Below are 17976 nucleotides of genomic sequence, written 5' to 3' on the forward strand. Positions count from 1 at the left end.
ACTGATACCTTTTCATACACACACACACACACACACACACACACACACACACACGAATCTACTTTTTTCCCCCCTTTTTAATGTAAATCTCAACTTTCCGAGATGGCCTGGCCTGGTGAGAAGGAGAGCTGGACTAGGAGCCTGAACCCTGGTGCCTGCTTCCCATTCGTCTTAGAGTAGCTGCATAACCTTAGGGAAGTCCCCACAACCTATCCTGTATTCCAGCCTCCTCCATAAAGAAAGGAATGGGGTTGGCCCTGGTTGGGTGGCTCAGTTGGTTGGAGCATTGTCCTGTACAACAGAAGGCTTCGGGTTTGATCCCCAGTCAGGGCATGTATGGGAGGCCACCAATGTCTCTCTCTCTTTCTCTCACATCAACACACATATCCTCAGGTGAGGATAAAAATTAAAAAAAAAAAAGCCTGGTCGGTTTGGCTCAGCGGTTAGAGCGTTGGCCTGCAGTCCAGAGAGACCCGGGTTTGGTTCCCACTAAGGGCGCGTACCTCGGTTGCAGTTTGTCCCTGGCCCTGGTTGGGTGGTGCGGGTGGCAGCCACTCGATGTATCCCTTTCACATCAATGTTTCTCTCTCTCTCTCTCTTCCTCTTTCTACTTCCCACTCTATCTGAATAAAAAATGGAAAAATATCCTTGGCTCAGAATAAAACAAAAAAAAATTTTAAAAAAAAGAAACAAGAAAAGAAAGAAATGGATGGAGTTGTTGGGAGAAGGAAAACGTTCTGTGCCTGAAGACAAAAAGGCTGAAGCAGGTGATCCCTCTAATTTTTTTGTTGTTGTTAATCCTTACCCAAGGATATTTTTCCATTGATTTTTATAAAAAGTGGAAGGGAAAGAGGGAGGGAGGGTGAGGGAGAGAGGGGGAGGTGAGGGAGAGAGAGAGAAACATCAATGTGAGAGAGACACATTATTGGTTGCCTCCTGCATCAGGGATCAAACCTGCAACCCAGGTATGTGCCTTGATGGGGAATCAAACCCCCAACCCTTCAGTCTGCAGGCTGATGCTCTAACCACTGAGAAAAACCCGTCAGGGCTGATCCCTCTAATTTTAAGACCTGTGTAACAGGTCCTCCAAAGGTGTCCACATCCTAATCCCTGGACCCTGTGAATATGTGACATTATATGGCAAAAAGGACTTTTGCAGAAACTGTAAGCTAAGGATCTTGAGATGGAAAGATGATCTTGGGTTACACAGGTGGGCCCAATGTAATTACAAGGGTCCTCATAAGAGGGAGAATCAAAGTCAAAGAAGATGTGATGACAGAAATGAGGTTAGGGTGATGTGGAGCCAACGAGTGTGGATGGCCTCTAGAGGCTGGAAAAGGCAAAGGATGGATTCTCCCCTACAGCCCCCGGAAGGAATGTAGCCGTGCCAGCCCTTTTAGACATCTGATCTCCAGAACTGCACAGAATAAATTTATGTAGCTTTAAGCCACTATGTTTGTGGTAATAGGTACAACAGCAATAAGAAATGAATGCAAACTGTAATCTCATTATTCTAAAATGCTTTAGACTCAAGCAAGAAAGCACTTACCAATGGCAGAAGGCAAGCAGAAGGGACAAGGAAAAACATCCAGGGCAGGATGCTCTGGAGAAATATCAGGAAAGGCAGGGATGGGGGCATGGGCCCCCGGCTGTGGAGTGTGAGATAGGCTGGCTTCCCCTTAGACCACCCACATAAGCCAATTCCCACATGTAATGCTGACTGAGGGTCTGACTTGGGGATGAGGGCCCAACAGAATGGCTACTGTCTGAGGGTCAAAGGGATGAGAGGTGAAGATATGAGAACCTGGAATTAGGAAAATTTCACTCTTCCTCCAAGTTTATGTTCTACAATTTTGTTGTGTTAACTTCTTTAAGCCAAAAATATGGGCAAGTCCGAGCTAACAGAAGGCTGGCCAAATGCCCCCATTTGCCCAGGACTGAAAGGTTTAGGGTGCAGGACTTTCCATTTTACAACCAAGAGTCTCAGGTGACTTGGTCACTTTAAGTTGATGGCCTAAAGAGGTTTCCCCAACTAGGGTAAGGGCCACAGGTCAGCTATATAACAACTATAGAAAAAGGTAGGAGAAAGGGCTGAGAGACTGGAAGAGAGAAGAATCCAGTGATCCCAGATCATGGTCTCCGTGGGGAGAGGCTGTGGTCGGAAGAGAAAGAGCAGTTCTGATCGCTAATGAGATCCCCGGGGCTGTAACAGAGTGAGGGGCCATCGAGTTAGGAGGGTCACCTGAACACACCAAGTAGGGCAGAGTTAGGGTCAAAACGAAGGCTCAGCCATGTGCCAAAGTCCTTAAGAAATGCAGGAGGCCATCTGGGAGGTCAGAGGACAGCAGCAGGGGGAGGAGGTAAGGGCGGGGGCACAGTAGAGTGACAGGAGCTGGGAGGAGCCAGGGTTTCATACAGGAGTTGAGAAGTGGTCTGGAAGCTGCAGGGGGCATAAAGGGAAATATGACCACAGGCTTCTAGTCTTTTCAACTAAAAACTTCTGACCTATAGACAGGTGAGGATAGCTCCTTGCACTGTGCCAACTGGGTCCAGACCTCTGAGGGCATTGCATCCTTGGCAGGACAGGGGTTCCCTGTTGAAAGCTGAATCTTGACTATCTCTCTGCCTTAAGGCAATTTACAAATTCACAGAGAAGGCTGAAAATATTCCAGTGGGCATCCTGCACTGTGGAGTAAGTTTCTGGGGAGCCGCTCTGCACCAAGCTCAGAGGTTCAGCAAAAAAGCTGAAGTGAGGCTGGGCTGGAGCTCTGACTGCCTGCGCTGGAATCCTGATCCCACCACTTAAAAAAAAAAATTGATTTTAGAGAGAGGGCGGGAGAGAGGAAGGATGGCAGAGAGAAATATCAGTTGCCTCCCACAAGTTCCCCAATCCTCCAACGTGCAATCTGGGCATGTAACCTGACTGGGAATCAAAACTGACACCTTTTGGTGCACTGAATGATGCTCCAATCCGCTGAGCCACACCAGCCTGGGCCCCATCCTACCACTTTTTAGCTGGGGTCTTTCTGCAAGTCCTTTCACTTCTCTGTGCCTCCGTTTCCTCATCTGTAAAATGAAGAAATCAGACTGACCTCAGATAATACTAAGCTCACAGCATCGTCGTTATCTATAGAGTGTACGAAATTGCAAAGGGAAATAGGAAGACTCTGTCCCATGCCTCCCAATATCCATACCTTGCTTCTCCCCTGATTACAGAAACCTGTTTGAGGATGACACTGTGCCCAGTTCAGTTCTCCCTTTCCCAGCCTCCCTGCAGTAGCCATGTGACCTAGTTCTGGCCAATGACATGCAAACAAAAATCTATTAAAAAGAAAGAAAATTTAGGGAAAAACTTTTGCTTTCCTGATAAAAAGGAGAAACAGAGACTGGTAACCACACTCCCCCTTCTTCCTGTCCTGGACACAGGGGTGATGTTTGGAGCTGTGGTAGTGATATTATAGTCACGGGGCAAACGCCTGTTTCTCAGGGTGGTGAAGAAAGACAGGAGCGTGGATCCCTGATGGCACCTTAGGCAGCTGAACTAAAGCTGGTGATTGCCCACTCTTCTTCTTGTTAGTTAAGAAAAATAACTACCAATTTGCTTAACCACTTTATTAGGAGTTTATAGTTAATTGTAGCTGGATACGAACGACATCGGGGTGATTGATAGCAGGCCCCTACAAAAACATAGCACACTCTAGATTCAGGTCACTTGCCTCTATCAAGTAATTTTCAAAGAAAGGAATTAGGTGCTAAAGGACCTAACATGAACTCCATCTTTCTTTCCAAATGAAACTTAAAGGGGATGGTAGCAAACAGGGATGGCAGGAGCACAATGTATAGGTGTGTCTGAGGGCACAGGGGGGAAGTCTTGCTTGGCAAAGGGGACCTGCCACCCAGAGCCGAAAAGTAAGCAGATAAGACCACTTCCCCAAGCTTGGCCACGAGCCCAAGCTCTGCTGAGGATGAACCATAGAACACAGTAAAGGGAAGCTAGCTGATCCAGCCAAGAGTCATTTCACCTGCTAGTCAATTGCTCACTTGGAAAAAAAGAATAATAACAGAGCAGGTTTTGTGGTAGTGGTCAATTATGTAAGTTTAAGATTGCTATTGTCTTTTATGCCAATCATACCTCATCCATTTACCCAAAGCTTTTAAAACTGCCTCAAATGAACTAAATGGTTGGATTTGGTAAGCTCCTCTACTTTCCTTCTCCCATTTGGCTCTCCAACCCCAAGGAGTGGAGAGGGGAAAACTGAGCTTTTAAATCAGAGTCTGGTTGCATCTAAAAGCAAAACTGCAAAATTGAGAAAAGACACAACAGTGATGGAGGAAGGCAAATATTTAAAAAACCAAACAGGAGCTTACTCTAGGCCGCCACCCCACGAGCTCGCCAAGCTAGCCCCCACTGACAACCCCTCCACCCTACTCCCCCTGGGAAAGGCAGGGATGCGATCAGTTTGCATCTTCCAGGCAGGTGACGATGGTAACTGGTCCCACGATCCTTCGTCGGGAGGCCAGAGGCTGCTACCACCAGGCGCCCGGCCCAGAGGCGGGCGGGGGCTCTGCCAGGTGCCCGGAGCCTCCAAAGACCGCCCCGCTCGGGCCGCACATCCGCGCGCCCGGGGCTCACGGCCACCCGCCTTCACCTGGCGCCGGGCCGCCCGGGGTCCGCATCCCGCCCGGGGTCCGCATCCCGGCCCGACAGCAGGCCGCCCGCACCCTCCTCCCGGGAGCCGGCCTCGTCGCTGCGTCCCGCCTCCCAGCGCGCAGCCCCCGGGCCCGCACTCACGCTCCACGTCGTGCAGCTTGGCCCGCTCCTCCTCCAGCTTGCCCTTGAGGCTTTCGGCCTCGCTCTTCAGCGACGCCAGCGTCTCGTTCTCGTGCAGCCCGTCCGTGGCCATCTTCGTGCGGGGACGCGGCGGGGAGGCAAGCGGAGAGCCGGGGTGCGGGTGAGCTGCCGGAGGAGGCCGGCGCGGCCGCGGGCGCAGCTCCAGCCCGTCTCCGCGCGGCCCCGCCCTCCGGCGCTGACGCCGGCGGCTGCGAGCTGGGCTGCGGGGGCCGACGCCTCCCGCCCGCCTCGCCGCGGCCCGGGCGGCACCTGCTGCGCGCCCTGCGCCGTGGCCGGGAGAGGCCCCCTGAACGCTGCCGCGCGGCCCCGGGGAAGCCGGGGGTCTGGTGCCCATGTTACCGGTGAGAACTCCGAGACTCGGGGACGAGATGTGACTTGGAGGCCGCGCACGCAGAGGGCCTAGCGGGGATTCCACACCAGGACTGCCCGGCTCCGGGGAGTCTGGCGAACTCCCAGTGACACTCCCGCCTTCCCCGCACAGATCTCCCCTAAACGGGAGGAGAGGGCGACGAGGTCCGGCTCCCGCCGCTGCGACCCGGCCAGATCGCCGGTGGCCCTGGTGCCGCGCCCCCCGCGGCCAGCCGGAAACTTTCCCATGTTCGTTGACTTGAATAAACAAAAATAAAACGAGTTCTGGCTTCCGAGAAGCCCTGGGGTCCGAGCAGGCCTGCTCCTGGTTTTGCTTTTCCTTTCCTCACTCGGGAATGAAGTGCCAGGCAGGGAGGGGGCGTGGCAGCGGGCCCAGGCCGGCTTCTGAGCTGGTGCCCAGGGCTCTCAGACCGGGTGCTTCGCAGGCGGCTTCCCCACTTTAGAATGAAAGGTCCCTACAGTTCTCTCAAGGAGGCAGATTTAGTGACGTGATGGCAGACCCAAGCATCCCCTCTTTCCAGCCCCTTACAGCGCCAGGCACTGTTCAAGTGCTTTAGAGGAATAACTCACAACAGCCACCCTGAATGGGTACCATCATCATTCCCACTTTACACATGAGAACACTGAGGCGAGGAAAGGTTAAATGATTTGCTCGGTTCACAGTCCCAGAAAGGCAAAGGCAAGATCTGGGCCCAGGCAGCCTGGCGCCATTTAGTTACAGGCCTCAGGTCTCAGTATGGACGACCCAACCCCTGGCTTCTTCCTCTTCTCTCCGTGACCTTGCATGCGTGTGTTTGAGTACAGACTGGGAAGGCAGATCAAAGTTACAAATTCTAAAGCAAAACATGGCCAAACGCACTCTGGGTGCCAACCCCGCCCTCTTGGTACCCCCTCCCTTCCTAAGGAATCCAGCCTTGACTTGCTCTCTTGAGCCCTCTCTAAGAAAAGTTGGAAGTAATCCATATTAATATGACTGTGCTTGGCTAATGTTAGTTTATTAAATTGATGTCTAAGACAAAAAATATATAAAATGTAATTTAAAATAAATCAAGTATATAAAATATATAAATGTTTTAGATACATTCAGCTATTTATAGATCTGTTTCAAGAGTTTGCAGAGCAAAAGTTAAGAGCAGAGGCTCTATCTAGATCAGACTGGGTGGGAGGCAAATCCTGGCTGTGCTGTGTGGTCTCAGGCTCCTCATCTGAAAGGGGGATGACACCTTCATCATAGTGTCCTCGTCAGGAATGACTATGTGGAACATTTGGAGCAATGCGTGGCACACACAATGTGCTTGTTGTTGTTATTAAGGCTGCCTGACACACTGGGGCAGTTCACGTGAAGTAATTAACTGAGGAGATGCTAGGTTAGGGGACACTTCTCACAAGGTCATCTCAGGTCTGGGCAAAGCAGGATCCTGCAATCACCTTCTCAGGCTGGCACCTCCTGGACCAGGCCGGGATATGTGAGTGCCAGTGTGTGAAGACCTGGGGTGGGTAGTACTTTACGCTGGAGTGTGCCCTCCTCTGGAGGTCCTCTTTGTAAAAGAAACCCCAAACATCTTCCAGTCTGGAAAGTCTACCACTCAGAAATGAGGCCATGTACCATTTTAATAGCTGGAAAAGTGCTTTCCTGTACTTTGGTGTTCACCGCTTTTTTTAAGTGAAGAAGCTGGAGGTCTGCTACATGTCCGCAGTGGTGAAGATTCGGGGTGGCCCCTATTTATTGAAAAGGGTCCACTGGGGGCTGTGTCTACACAGTCCCAAACACCCAGATAAAAGGTAGCTGTCAGTCATTTGGATGTCTCCTCAGCTAAAGGAGGTTGTCTGAATATTTGGGAACCCCAAGTGCTTGTGATGCAGATTACTGGAGACAGTCCCTAGCAGACTATCTCCAGGCAGGGCCTCTGACCTGGGAAGAATCTATGGTGCTACAGATTATGGGACATCTGGGGTTCTGGGCTCCTTCTGTCCACAGAGGAAGTTGTTTAAAAACCAGAAGAGCCAGATGAATAAATAGCACTGCTCCAGGGTGGTAGGATGGCCACCAGAAAGCAGGCTTATTTTAGGAATTGAATGTCCTCAGTTTGACAATTTGCAGAGCCAAGTTTAGAACATAGTGTGCTGTATGTAGAAGCCTATTACACTAAGCCTGAACTCTGTGATGCGGGGTTACTAACGCCTGTACCAAAGCCTGTGAGCCATCCTGTGTGCCATTTACTTTATGGGAAAACATTTTAATCACTGTCGGGAGTTACAATGAAACCAGGAGGATGCCTCCTGCCTTTTTCTCTTTAGTTAGATAACATGTAAAGTCATCTTTTCTCTCTTTTTGATAAAGGGTGTTTTAAAAATGTGTTAATTGGAGACTTCTTATTAGGCTTTTGGGGAAGAGTGCTTTACCACTTTTGACCAGATGGGGGCTCCACTCAGCCACGCTACTGAGCAGAGCTTTGAAAATCCTCTGAGATCTGACTAATGCCTACGGCTTCAGACATGCTGTGGACATCTTTTGCTGCAAAATATGAATATAGATCTTCCACAATTAAAGATCTGAATATAAAACCTGCACATAGACACCTCTGATGAGGACTGATTTTGTGTACTTCGAAAAATGCCAGGATTTGTGTTCAGTCCCTAGCCCCCGCTGAAGGCTTAGGTCTTAGGTGCAGGGAGCACTTTCCCTCAGCTTAATTTTGCCCATAACTGTGGCCCTGAGTGGCTGTGTCCAACAGAGCTCTTCCTAACAGGCCTTTGGAAAGGTGCTCCCAAGTTGTTTATTGCCAGTGTCCCTTTTAATTTGGTTGCTTGCCAAGAAGACAATTTAGAAGACAAAAGAAAAAAGCCTTAGCTCTAAAAAATAATACTAACTAAAACATTCATTGGGTACTTCCTGTGCTAGGTACTGTTTTAAATACTTTATCAAATGAACTCATTTGATTCTCAGAAAGCACTATGACATGGCTGCTATTATTCCCATTTTACGGATGGGAAAACAGACCTCTTGTGAGAGGTGAGTTTACGGGTACACAGTTGCCAAAGAACAGATCTAGGATTGAACCCAGGGAGGCAGAGACCAGAGTCCACACCCTAACCCCCATGGTATACTGCCTTTCCCGCCCTGGCTGTGCTGAAATTGTCTGTGTGTGTGCGCTGATTCTATGGCAACTTAGGACCCTCACATAAGACATTGTTTTAAGATAAGTAACTACATTTTTAAAAACAATACTTACAATTTCTGCACATACTGCACAGTAGCTGAGCTGTTGAGACTTCTTGAAAACTGGTCTCAGAGCCCTTTGTTTGAAACATTTGTCACAGGAGCCGAATACATTAACTAGAAAGGTCTGATCACACATCTTTAACGCGAGATGAAGCTGAAAGAGAGAGAGGAAGGGGTGTGTGTGAGAAGAACCAGCAGAAGAAGCTGCTTTAAAGCTCATCTCCCTTTTATCATGGTGCCTGCTCAGACCTCTACATGTGGGATAAAGTACCTGCAGTTAATTTGTAAACTTTGATTTATTACAACATGCTAGGTCAATACCAACTCAGTTATCTAATCAGTAAGAAAGCATCAGACAATTGGTTTTCTGAACTTATGTTTAGCTGGTTGTTTTGGCAGCTTACAGATATGGACACAATTGATCTTTGTGGCACAATATTAATTCTGTGGGGCTTCAAAATGGAAAACATTGTTGTCATGAATAGTATAATTTGAAAGAATTAAACACACACACACACACACACACACACACACACCCTCCTTTCTTCAGGGTGAACTTTTTCGGTAAAGAGCAGAAAATGGCAGAGCCTGACTCCAACTAATGCCATGAGCCAGCATGGTGTTGGTTCCCTACCAGGAATGCGGCATTCCACTTCCTTATTAAACATGTGACAGCTGCAGACCCAGGGTCCCTCTGTCCACCCAGAAGTCAACAGGCTCGGGCCACTGAAGGGAGGGCAACCTCGAACCAAAACCACCTGGCTAAAGGTGCTGGCTCTGGCTGAGTGGATCCTGTTCCTGCTACTTAGGCAAGTTACTTAACCTCTCTGAATCTTTGTTTGCTATCCTATAAAACGAGGATCTTAGAATCTACCTCCTAGGGTCGTCAGGGGAATTCTAAGCAACAGCGCATGAAGCAGCTCAGGGTCGGAGAATAGTGAGCTGTTATGCTGCCCTGTGAGTGGCTGTAATAGCAGCAGCAGAAGCGAGGGCGGGGGGCTGGAGATGTGGACAGAGCAGAGAGGAGCCTATGGCCACAGTTCCGGCAAGAGACGATGAAGGCCTGAACTAAACCAGGGGTGGATGTGGACCACATTTAGGAAGGAGAAGGAGCTGGACTTGGTGACATGTGGAGACAAGGAGAGAACACTGTCTCCTAGGTTTCTGTTTGGGGGGCTGAGGGATCATGGTGTCATTGTTGGAGATGGAGGACAAAGAGGTTAAGGTGGGAGGGGCAGCCATTGTAGCCAAGTCCATTGAATAGGTGTTCCAAAGAGTGGGCCACGTTGAGGTTCAAGGAAATGACCTGAGTATACAGATATATATATATATTTTAATCCTCACCTGAAAACATTTTTTTTTTTTTTATCCTCACCCGAGGAAATTTTTCCATTTTTTGTTCAGGTAGAGTGGGAGGGAGAGAGAGGAACAGAGAGAGAGAGAGAGAGAGAAACATCGATGTGAAAGGGACACATCGAGTGGCTGCCACCCGCACAACCGACCAGGGCCGGGGACAAACTGCAACCGAGGTACATGCCCTTAGTGGGAACCGAACCCGGGTCTCTCAGGACCGCAGGCCAACGCTCTAACCGCTGAGCCAAACCGGCCAGGGCAACATTTTTTTTCATTTATCTTCAGAGTGAAAGACAGAGAAGATAGAGAGAGAGACATCGACGTGAGAGAGAAACATCGAATGGTTGCCTCTCCTGCAACCCCAACCAGGGCTGGGGATGAACCACAACCGAGGTACATGCCCTTAACCAGAAATGAACTTGTGACTCTGGTCTGTGGGTCGACCCTCTAACTGCTGAGCCAAACCGGCCAGGGCTGAGTATACAGATATTCTGAGGAACGGTCTGACCACTCCAACAGAGCTGGATTTGCAAGGGGTTCATTTGAGGGGCAGGTGGCAGTGGGGATGCCTCAGAAGGGAATTGATCAGGCAGAGGTCACCATGGGGCTGGAGAATAGGGAGCTCGTGAATTGGGTTGAACTCCTTCAGCAGAGGGGCAGCTGCAATAGTTCTTGGGATCCCTAAGTAGCAAAAGAGTAGAGGACAGTCCCTTAAGGATGAGCGATCAGAAGGGAACCAGCTACAGACCACAGAGTGCTCGGCCCTGACCTCCCATCACCACCTGGGAGGGAGGCAGGGCTTCTGTATTCCAGGTAGGAAAGGCTGAGGGAGTAACCGAGTTCAAGGTCAGCGGTGGAGCCTGAATCTGGATGTGGTGGGTCTCCACAACCCTTGCCATTGAGCTCGCACCATCAAGCTGCCCTGCTCTGTCACAGCGAGTTAAGGAATGCAAAAGGGCCTGCCCACCAGAGCCCGGCCTGTGGGGGGGCCTGGTAATGCTGCCCCCGACTGCCCGGACCTGCCCAGGCGGCCAGTCACAAGGTCGTGCTGAAGGCTCCAGGTAATAGCATTAGGAAGGTACACCACGGATTTCTCACCAGGGAGCAAAGTCATCCACGCGGATTATCCAGCATTTGTGCCTCCAGAAGTAGGTCAGAGACAGAATGTACAGCAGGGAAGTCGCCTACATTGAGAGACTGGTAGCGCGTTCTGGGGGCGAGGAAATGAGCTCTGGACAGCAGCAACGCAGGAATGACAGGCCAGGGGAATGAAAGCCAAACGGAGAAGGAATAGGAGGAGGCTAGGAGTTATGGAAGATCAAGAAGAGAAGTAAAAAAAATCGTCAATATTCCAAATCTGGTTAGAGACAATGTTTTCCTTCCCAACCTGATCTTGTTTTTCAAATTATAAGAGCTGCCTATGTTCATTATAAATAATTGGAAACAGATGAACACGAAAAAGAAAATTAATCACGTACATGCTCTATACTGAAAAATAATTGACCTCTGTTAGCATTCTATGTTACCCAAGTATATTTTTCCATTGATTTTTAGATAGAGTGGGAGGGAGGAAGGAGGGGAGAGGGGAGGAAGAAAGAGAGAGAGAGAGAGAGAGAGAGAGAGAGAGAGACATTGATGTAAGAGACACATTGATTGGTTGCCTCCCTCACTACCCTGACTGGGCCAGGGATCAAACCTGCAACTGAGGTACGTGCCCTTGATTGGGAATTGAACCTGTGACTCTTGGGTCTGAGAGCCAATGCTCTATCCATGGAGCAAAATCAGCCAGGACATGTGCATACCTTTTTAAAACTTAGAATTATATGCCATATACAATATTCAACTATAATTTTTTACTGAACAGTGTTTTTGTCTTCACATGTCATTGCATATTCTTGGAAAACACCATATTTTAATGGAGACCACAAGTTGAGTCATATCAACCTTAAATCACACCATATAACTAGCACTTTAGATCTGGTGGGTTAAGCATGGGTAAGCTACAAACCAAACGTGAAAGACTGTAGTATTTCAACACCACAACTGTAATACATGGTTATTGTAGAAAGTTTGGAAAAAATAAAAAAGGTGTGAGGAAGAAAAGAATCGTCTAAAATCTCACTGCCCAGAGAGACTCCTCTCCACATCTGGTGGACGCAGGAATAGACAGATGTTTAGGACAATCTGTTCATGTACACTGTTTCTATTTTTATATCCTGATGTTTTCCATCTAGTATTTAAATCACAAGCTAAATTTCAGTAGATTCCACTGTGCTCATTGTCAGTAATCCTTTTTATGATGGGGGACTTCTCACAGCGGGCGCATATGCTTCTATGAGCATTTTGACAAGGAAAAGATAAAAATGCCCAATTTTAACCATTTTGGAAGGGAAATTGCTCTGTAGAAAAAGTTCATAGACCTTCTCAAACCTTCCCCTAGTCCTAAACCAATCACAATACTTTTAAAAAATGTTTTACCTAAATATATGGATTAAATATTACCCAAACCACCCCACATTTTTTAAAAAAGTTTCATGCCAAAGATAGAAAGTCAGAAGTGAAAGTCGCCATTGCCTGTGGGCACTCATTCCCCTTGTTTAGATTGGGGTGCATCTTCCAGACTTTTCTGACACCTTAGAGAGAGCATCGTCAGTTACACCCAAGGGGCTGTTTGCTACTTGTCTTTTTCACCTAACTCATTCTGTCAGTACTTTAGATCCATCTGTTTTTGTGTTAATTGCTTTAGTATTATTCTATACTATGGAGTGTCATAATTTGTTAAACCAATCTCCTATTGTTGAATATATAAGATATCTTCAGTTTTTACTTTCAAAATAATGCTTCATTAGCCCAATTAAAAATGGACAAAAGAGCCCTGAATGGTTTGGCTCAGCGGCTGGAGCGTCGGCCTGCAGACCAGAGAGTCCCAACTTCGGTTCCCGCTAGGGGCACATACAAAAAAAAAAATGGGCAAAAGAACCCTCATGGTTTGCTGGTGGGAATGTAAAGTGGTGTAGTCACTGTGGAAAACGGTTTGGCAGTTAGTAAGTTAAACAGGGTTGTTACATGTGAACCAGCAAATCCACTCTTAGGTCTATGCCCAAGATAACTGAAAACACATGTTCACATAAAAACTTGTACATGAGGCCAGCTGGTGTGGCTCAGTGGTTGAGCATCAACCCACGTACCAAGAGGTCGCTGGTTCAATTCCCAGTCAGGGCACATGCCCAGGTTGTGGACCTGATCCCCAGTGGGGGGCATGCAGGAGGCGGCCAATGTTCTCGCTTATCGATGTTTCTATCTCTCTCTACCTCTCCCTTCCTCTCTCTCTAAAATCAATAAAGAAAAAACAACAACAAAAAACTTGTACATGAATGTTTGTAGCAGCATTTAAGTCAAAAAAGTGGAAATAACTCAGATGTCTATCAACTAATGAATGGTAAACAAATGTGGTATATCCATACAGTAGAATATTATTTGACAATAAAAAAATAAAGTTCTGATATGTGCTACATTATGTGAAGTGAAATAAGCCAGATACAAAGACCACAAATTAAGTTTCCATTTATATGAAATGTCTAAGATGGAAAATCCAGACAGAAAGTAGATGAGTGGTTGCAGGGGAGGTGAGGTGGAGGGGTTTGGAGTGATTGCCTAGTGGGTATGGGGTTTCATTTTTGGAGTGATGAAAATGCTCTAGAATTAGATAGTGAGTTCTTCGTTATGTGCATTATATCTCAATAAAAATTATCTTTTAAATGAGCAAAAGATATGAACAAACACTTCCCAATGCAGATATTCATATGTTCAATAAACATATAAAAAGCTCAACCTCATTAGTCATCAAAGAAAAGAATTAAAATCACATTGTGATATCATTACTTACCTATTAGAATATCTAAAATAAAAAATAAAATCTGAAGTGTGGGCAAGGATGTGGATAACTGGACCTTCTTGCTGTAGAAAATATAAATTGAGGAGGGGGGATAAGAATAATAATGCCATAGCAGATTCATGATAGCTCTGAACTGGAAAAGCCCAAATGTTCATCACTAGCAGACTAGATAACTAACTTATGATATGTTCATCAATACAAAAGAATAAACTACTGGCACACGTGACAGAGTGGCTGTACCTCCGACTCACTATGACTAATGTTTAGTGTCAAAAACCTCCTTCAATTCCATGACCTCTTTCAAAGCCACACTCAGAGGCTGATGTAGACGTGTGACCTGGATCAATTTTTAAAACTGATTAAACAATTTTAAAGATAATTAACTTTTTCCCTGATGCCAATACTAAATATATATTAAAAACAAAACAGTATTTCAAAGGAAATGCGTGTGAATTGTAGCAAAATCAGAGCGTACAGGTTGACAAACAGGGCAGCCCTCACCTGCGCTCTCACCACACAGACCACGGTTAACACCTCGCTGCGTACACTTCTGAACACTGTTCTGAGCGCTTAAGAAAGCCTGACTATTCTAATGTAATGTTAATACATACATACCTCCCAGAGTTAACACTTGGAACCGATCAGCAGAAAGGCGAGAAGTTGGAGCTGCCAGCTGCAAGGTGCCAAAGGGATTGCAACACGTCTAATCTCCTTACCCGGGCTCGCGGCTGAGCTGCTTGGCCCCTGCCCACCTGCGGCCCGGGCTCGCTGCTGGCCACGCACTGCCATTCGCATCACGTACTCACCCCTTGAACCTTTTGCCATCCACACTGTCAGTTGCCCTCAGAACCCCCTGCTGACCAGTTTCTCAGGCTTAGTTCTCTGTCTGCCCTCTGAGAAAGCAGAGTTCACAGGGTTGACCACGTGAATCCACGACCTTGACATTCACCTGTGACTGGATGTTATCAGCACCTCCAGTCTCCTCAGTCCCCATCCCACCAGCACTTCATTAATTTCGGGCACCCCACCCACCTTCAGCCTTAAACAGATCGAGCCTGTGGGATGAGGACCACCCCCTTCCCCTTTTCCATGCATACACTTCTCAGCCTCTGCAGGTCCGCGTCTTGTTCCCTAACAAGATCTACTCCTTCCCTGGGCTGAGCAACATCACTCCCCCAGCCCTGTCACCTCCAGTAGGACTTCGTTCCTGCAGTTCCCTCCCGCCCCGGCAGCATCAAGGTGAGCGGGGATGGGAGATGTGAGCCTGCTCTCCAGGGTCTCACAGGCCAGCAGAGATGGGCAACGTTACGGCTCACAGCGAGCACATGTGCTTAGAACAGGCAGGAACCCTGAGTTGTGGGAGCTAAAGAGAGAGAGATGGGCTCCCCGTGGCACAGGGAAGGTCCGGGAGGGGTACGGAGAAGGCCATGGTGTGGATCAGAAACCCAGCACTGTCTGGGAGCCCCACGGAGATGCAGCCCGAGCCAGGACTTAGGGCATATTTACCTTCCAAGAATTTTTTTTTTTAATTTTCTTTATTGACTTCAGAGAGCGAGGAAGGGAGAGGGAGGGAGAGATAGAAACATAGATGAGAGAGAACATCAATTGGCTGCCTCCTGCACACCCCCCACTGGGGATTTGGCCCACAACCTGGGCACGTGCCCTGATCGGGAATCGAACCGGCGACCTCTTGGTGCATGGGTCAATGCTCAACCTACACCGGTTGGGCTCTAAGAGTTCTAATATACATTTTATGAGATAGTATGACTCTATAAAGATTCCAGAATCTTTAAGTATGACCCTTAAAAATGGCATTAAAACTTGTGTACTTAAGAAAAATATAATCTCATAACAATTAAAAGAACCTGACCCAATTGATATGGGAATTTATTTGATTGATTAAAATATTACAAAGTTCTACTTTTCATTTCTTCACATACAATGTATCTAAGTGAACTAAATTAAATTACTTATGAAAATTACAATATGAAAAGACATTATTACATATAGTTTGATAATGTTGCTTCATTTCACTTCTAATATATATGTCTGTGTTACAGAATCACTCCTATTGCCTGTGACTCTGTCAGAAACCAAAGGGCCAGTTGGGATTCTTGGGGTGTTGCAAAGGGCAGTGGGGCCACAGGCCACAGGCTAGGAGTGCTGATCAAACGTCATTTCACGATCTGAGAGGAAGGAATGAGAAGGTGTTGGGGGACAAGGAATAGTCAGTTCCCATAAAACTTGGGAAACACCGACTTCTCAAAAGGTGGGACCTAACGTAATTCTTCAGTTTTTGTGTTTTTTTTTAATCCTCACCTGAGGACACTTTTCCATTTTTTTGTTCAGATAGAGTGGGAGGGAGGGAGGGAGAGAGAGAGAGAAACATCGACGTGAAAGGGACACATCGAGTGGCTGCCACCCACACAACCCAACCAGGGCCGGGGACAAACTGCAACTGAGGTACGTGCCCTTAGTGGGAACTGAACCCCGGTCTCTCTGGACTGCAGGCCGATGCTCTAACCACTGGACCAAACCAGCCAAGGCTATTTTTTTTTAATGAAAAAAATTTAATACATATTTGAATGCTAATAAGATAGAGAAAATCATTTAGGTTGTCTTTTTTTTTTCTTTATTGATTTTTTTTAGGAAGAGAGAGATAGAAACATCAATGAGGGAGAACATTGATTGGCCGCCTCCTGCATGCCCCCACCTGGGATCGGGCCCTCAACCTGGGCATATGCCCTGACAGGGAATCGAACTGGCGACCTCTTGGTACATGGGTCTATGTTCAACCACTGAGCCACACCGGCCAGGCTAGATTGTCTTTTTAAAGTTAGTTTTTAAAAATTATTGTATGAAAGATAGTAAACAAAAATGATGGCAAATATTTAAAGAAATGTTATTTTGGAGGAGAAGATGATACATGGTATGGCAATTACGCTTTAGGAATATGTTGGTTTTAAATATATATATATAAAATACTTCATGTGATTCATTTCAGATAGAATATTCTCTTAAAAATTAGAAGGGTCTGAAATAATAAATATTGTTTCATTCAGAGCATTTTTAGTAAAGAGTCCGTGGGGCCCCACAACCCCTCCCCTACAGACAGGCACGGGGTGAGAGGACCTTTGGCTTCTGTAGCCAAATGGGATTATTCTCTGGAAGATTCAGCCTTGGACCCCACTGTGGCTTCATATATGTTCTCAGGCTTCACATGAACCTTAGAAAATTTGGGAGACACTGTGTCCCCGGATCTTATGCCCCTATGGGTAGAGTCCTGTCATAAGATAGATCGAGACCAAGAGACCCCTGGAAGAAAACATGAGCTTCCAAGAATTCTAGTAAAAGCCAGCAGAGATTCCAAAGCTAGATAAGGCCACAGCTGGCGTGTGTTAATTTTTGCAAAATGACAGTAGCCACACCACCACTGTGAGCGAGAGATGTGGCCTATTTGGGAGAATTCTTATTTTCTTCCTTAAATAGCATACTGGAGCATTTCCAGTTCCAATGATAAACCGCAGCCCTCCTCTTTGACCTTCATTTAGCTTTGGAGGGCAAAGCACATATACTCTCTTCTCCGGCTATAACCTGTTGAGAAAGCCTAGCTTGAAACTGCTGGGGATCTCGATCATTTCCAGAGCGTGGGGAGACGGGGTGAACGGAAACACGACTTGATAGAGGTAGCTGGTGTCCAGCATCAGCTGTCCCGAGTCCTCTCGGCTGTTGAGGAGAGCCTGAGTGAGAAGCAGAGGAAAATGAATGAGGAAATGGGTGTTGCTTTACTCCTCCCTGGAAGCCAGGAGTCAAGAAGACACCACTCTGCCTCTGGCAAGGCAGTCCTTTCTAAAGCATGTGAGATACACACACAGGAGCTTGTTAGCAGCCCAACTCCAAGGCGAGGGAGCGAGCCAGGACTTCTGCTCTCGTGAAAAGTTCCTGCTCTGTCTCACTCCAGGAGTTTACTTCCCACAGGATGGATGAACTAAATCAACGTGTCCTCTTCTCATCTATTCTCATGGCAGAATTCTAAGCCCAAAGATGAGTAGATCTCAGGCACTGCATTTTTATCACACTCATCTTTCTTTTAATTCGGTGGTTTGCACATTTCTTTGGTCTCAGGCACCTTGTATACTCTTAAAAATTATTGAGGTCTCCCACAGCCTCTGTGCCTGTGGGTTTCACTATTGATATTTACCATATTAGTAATTAAAGCACTAACTTAAAATGTGTTCATTCGTTAAATTAACAAGAACAAACCCAACACTTGTTCATGTATTT

At 47.1% G+C, this 17976-nt stretch overlaps 2 protein-coding genes across 6 annotated transcripts in view; both read right to left on the reverse strand.

Moving 5' to 3' along the window:
• Positions 1-14385, reverse strand: part of GNB5 (G protein subunit beta 5) — a 48099-nt gene extending 33714 nt beyond the window's left edge. Inside the window, exons 1-4 of one of the 5 annotated variants that reach the window (XM_036242871.1) lie at positions 14308-14385; positions 13684-13754; positions 8455-8598; positions 4793-4904 (exon numbers count right to left, since the gene is read on the reverse strand). In XM_036242871.1, coding sequence (XP_036098764.1) covers positions 4793-4904; positions 8455-8580 — 238 coding nt within the window. In that variant the 5' untranslated portion in view covers positions 8581-8598; positions 13684-13754; positions 14308-14385. Of the gene's footprint in view, positions 1-4792; positions 4905-8454; positions 8599-13683; positions 13755-14307 lie in introns of those variants that run through there. The other 4 variants (XM_036242862.1, XM_036242887.1, XM_036242877.1 and 1 more) reach the window with 4 other exon arrangements.
• A 2887-nt stretch (positions 14386-17272) lies between these two features.
• MYO5C (myosin VC) overlaps positions 17273-17976 on the reverse strand; it is a 98061-nt gene continuing 97357 nt past the window's right edge. Inside the window, exon 42 of the mRNA XM_036249579.1 lies at positions 17273-17432. Coding sequence (XP_036105472.1) covers positions 17280-17432 — 153 coding nt within the window. The 3' untranslated portion in view covers positions 17273-17279. The remainder of the gene's footprint in view (positions 17433-17976) is intronic.

This window comes from Molossus molossus, unplaced genomic scaffold (assembly GCF_014108415.1).
Source record: "Molossus molossus isolate mMolMol1 unplaced genomic scaffold, mMolMol1.p scaffold_m16_p_1, whole genome shotgun sequence".
NCBI lineage: Eukaryota > Metazoa > Chordata > Mammalia > Chiroptera > Molossidae > Molossus > Molossus molossus.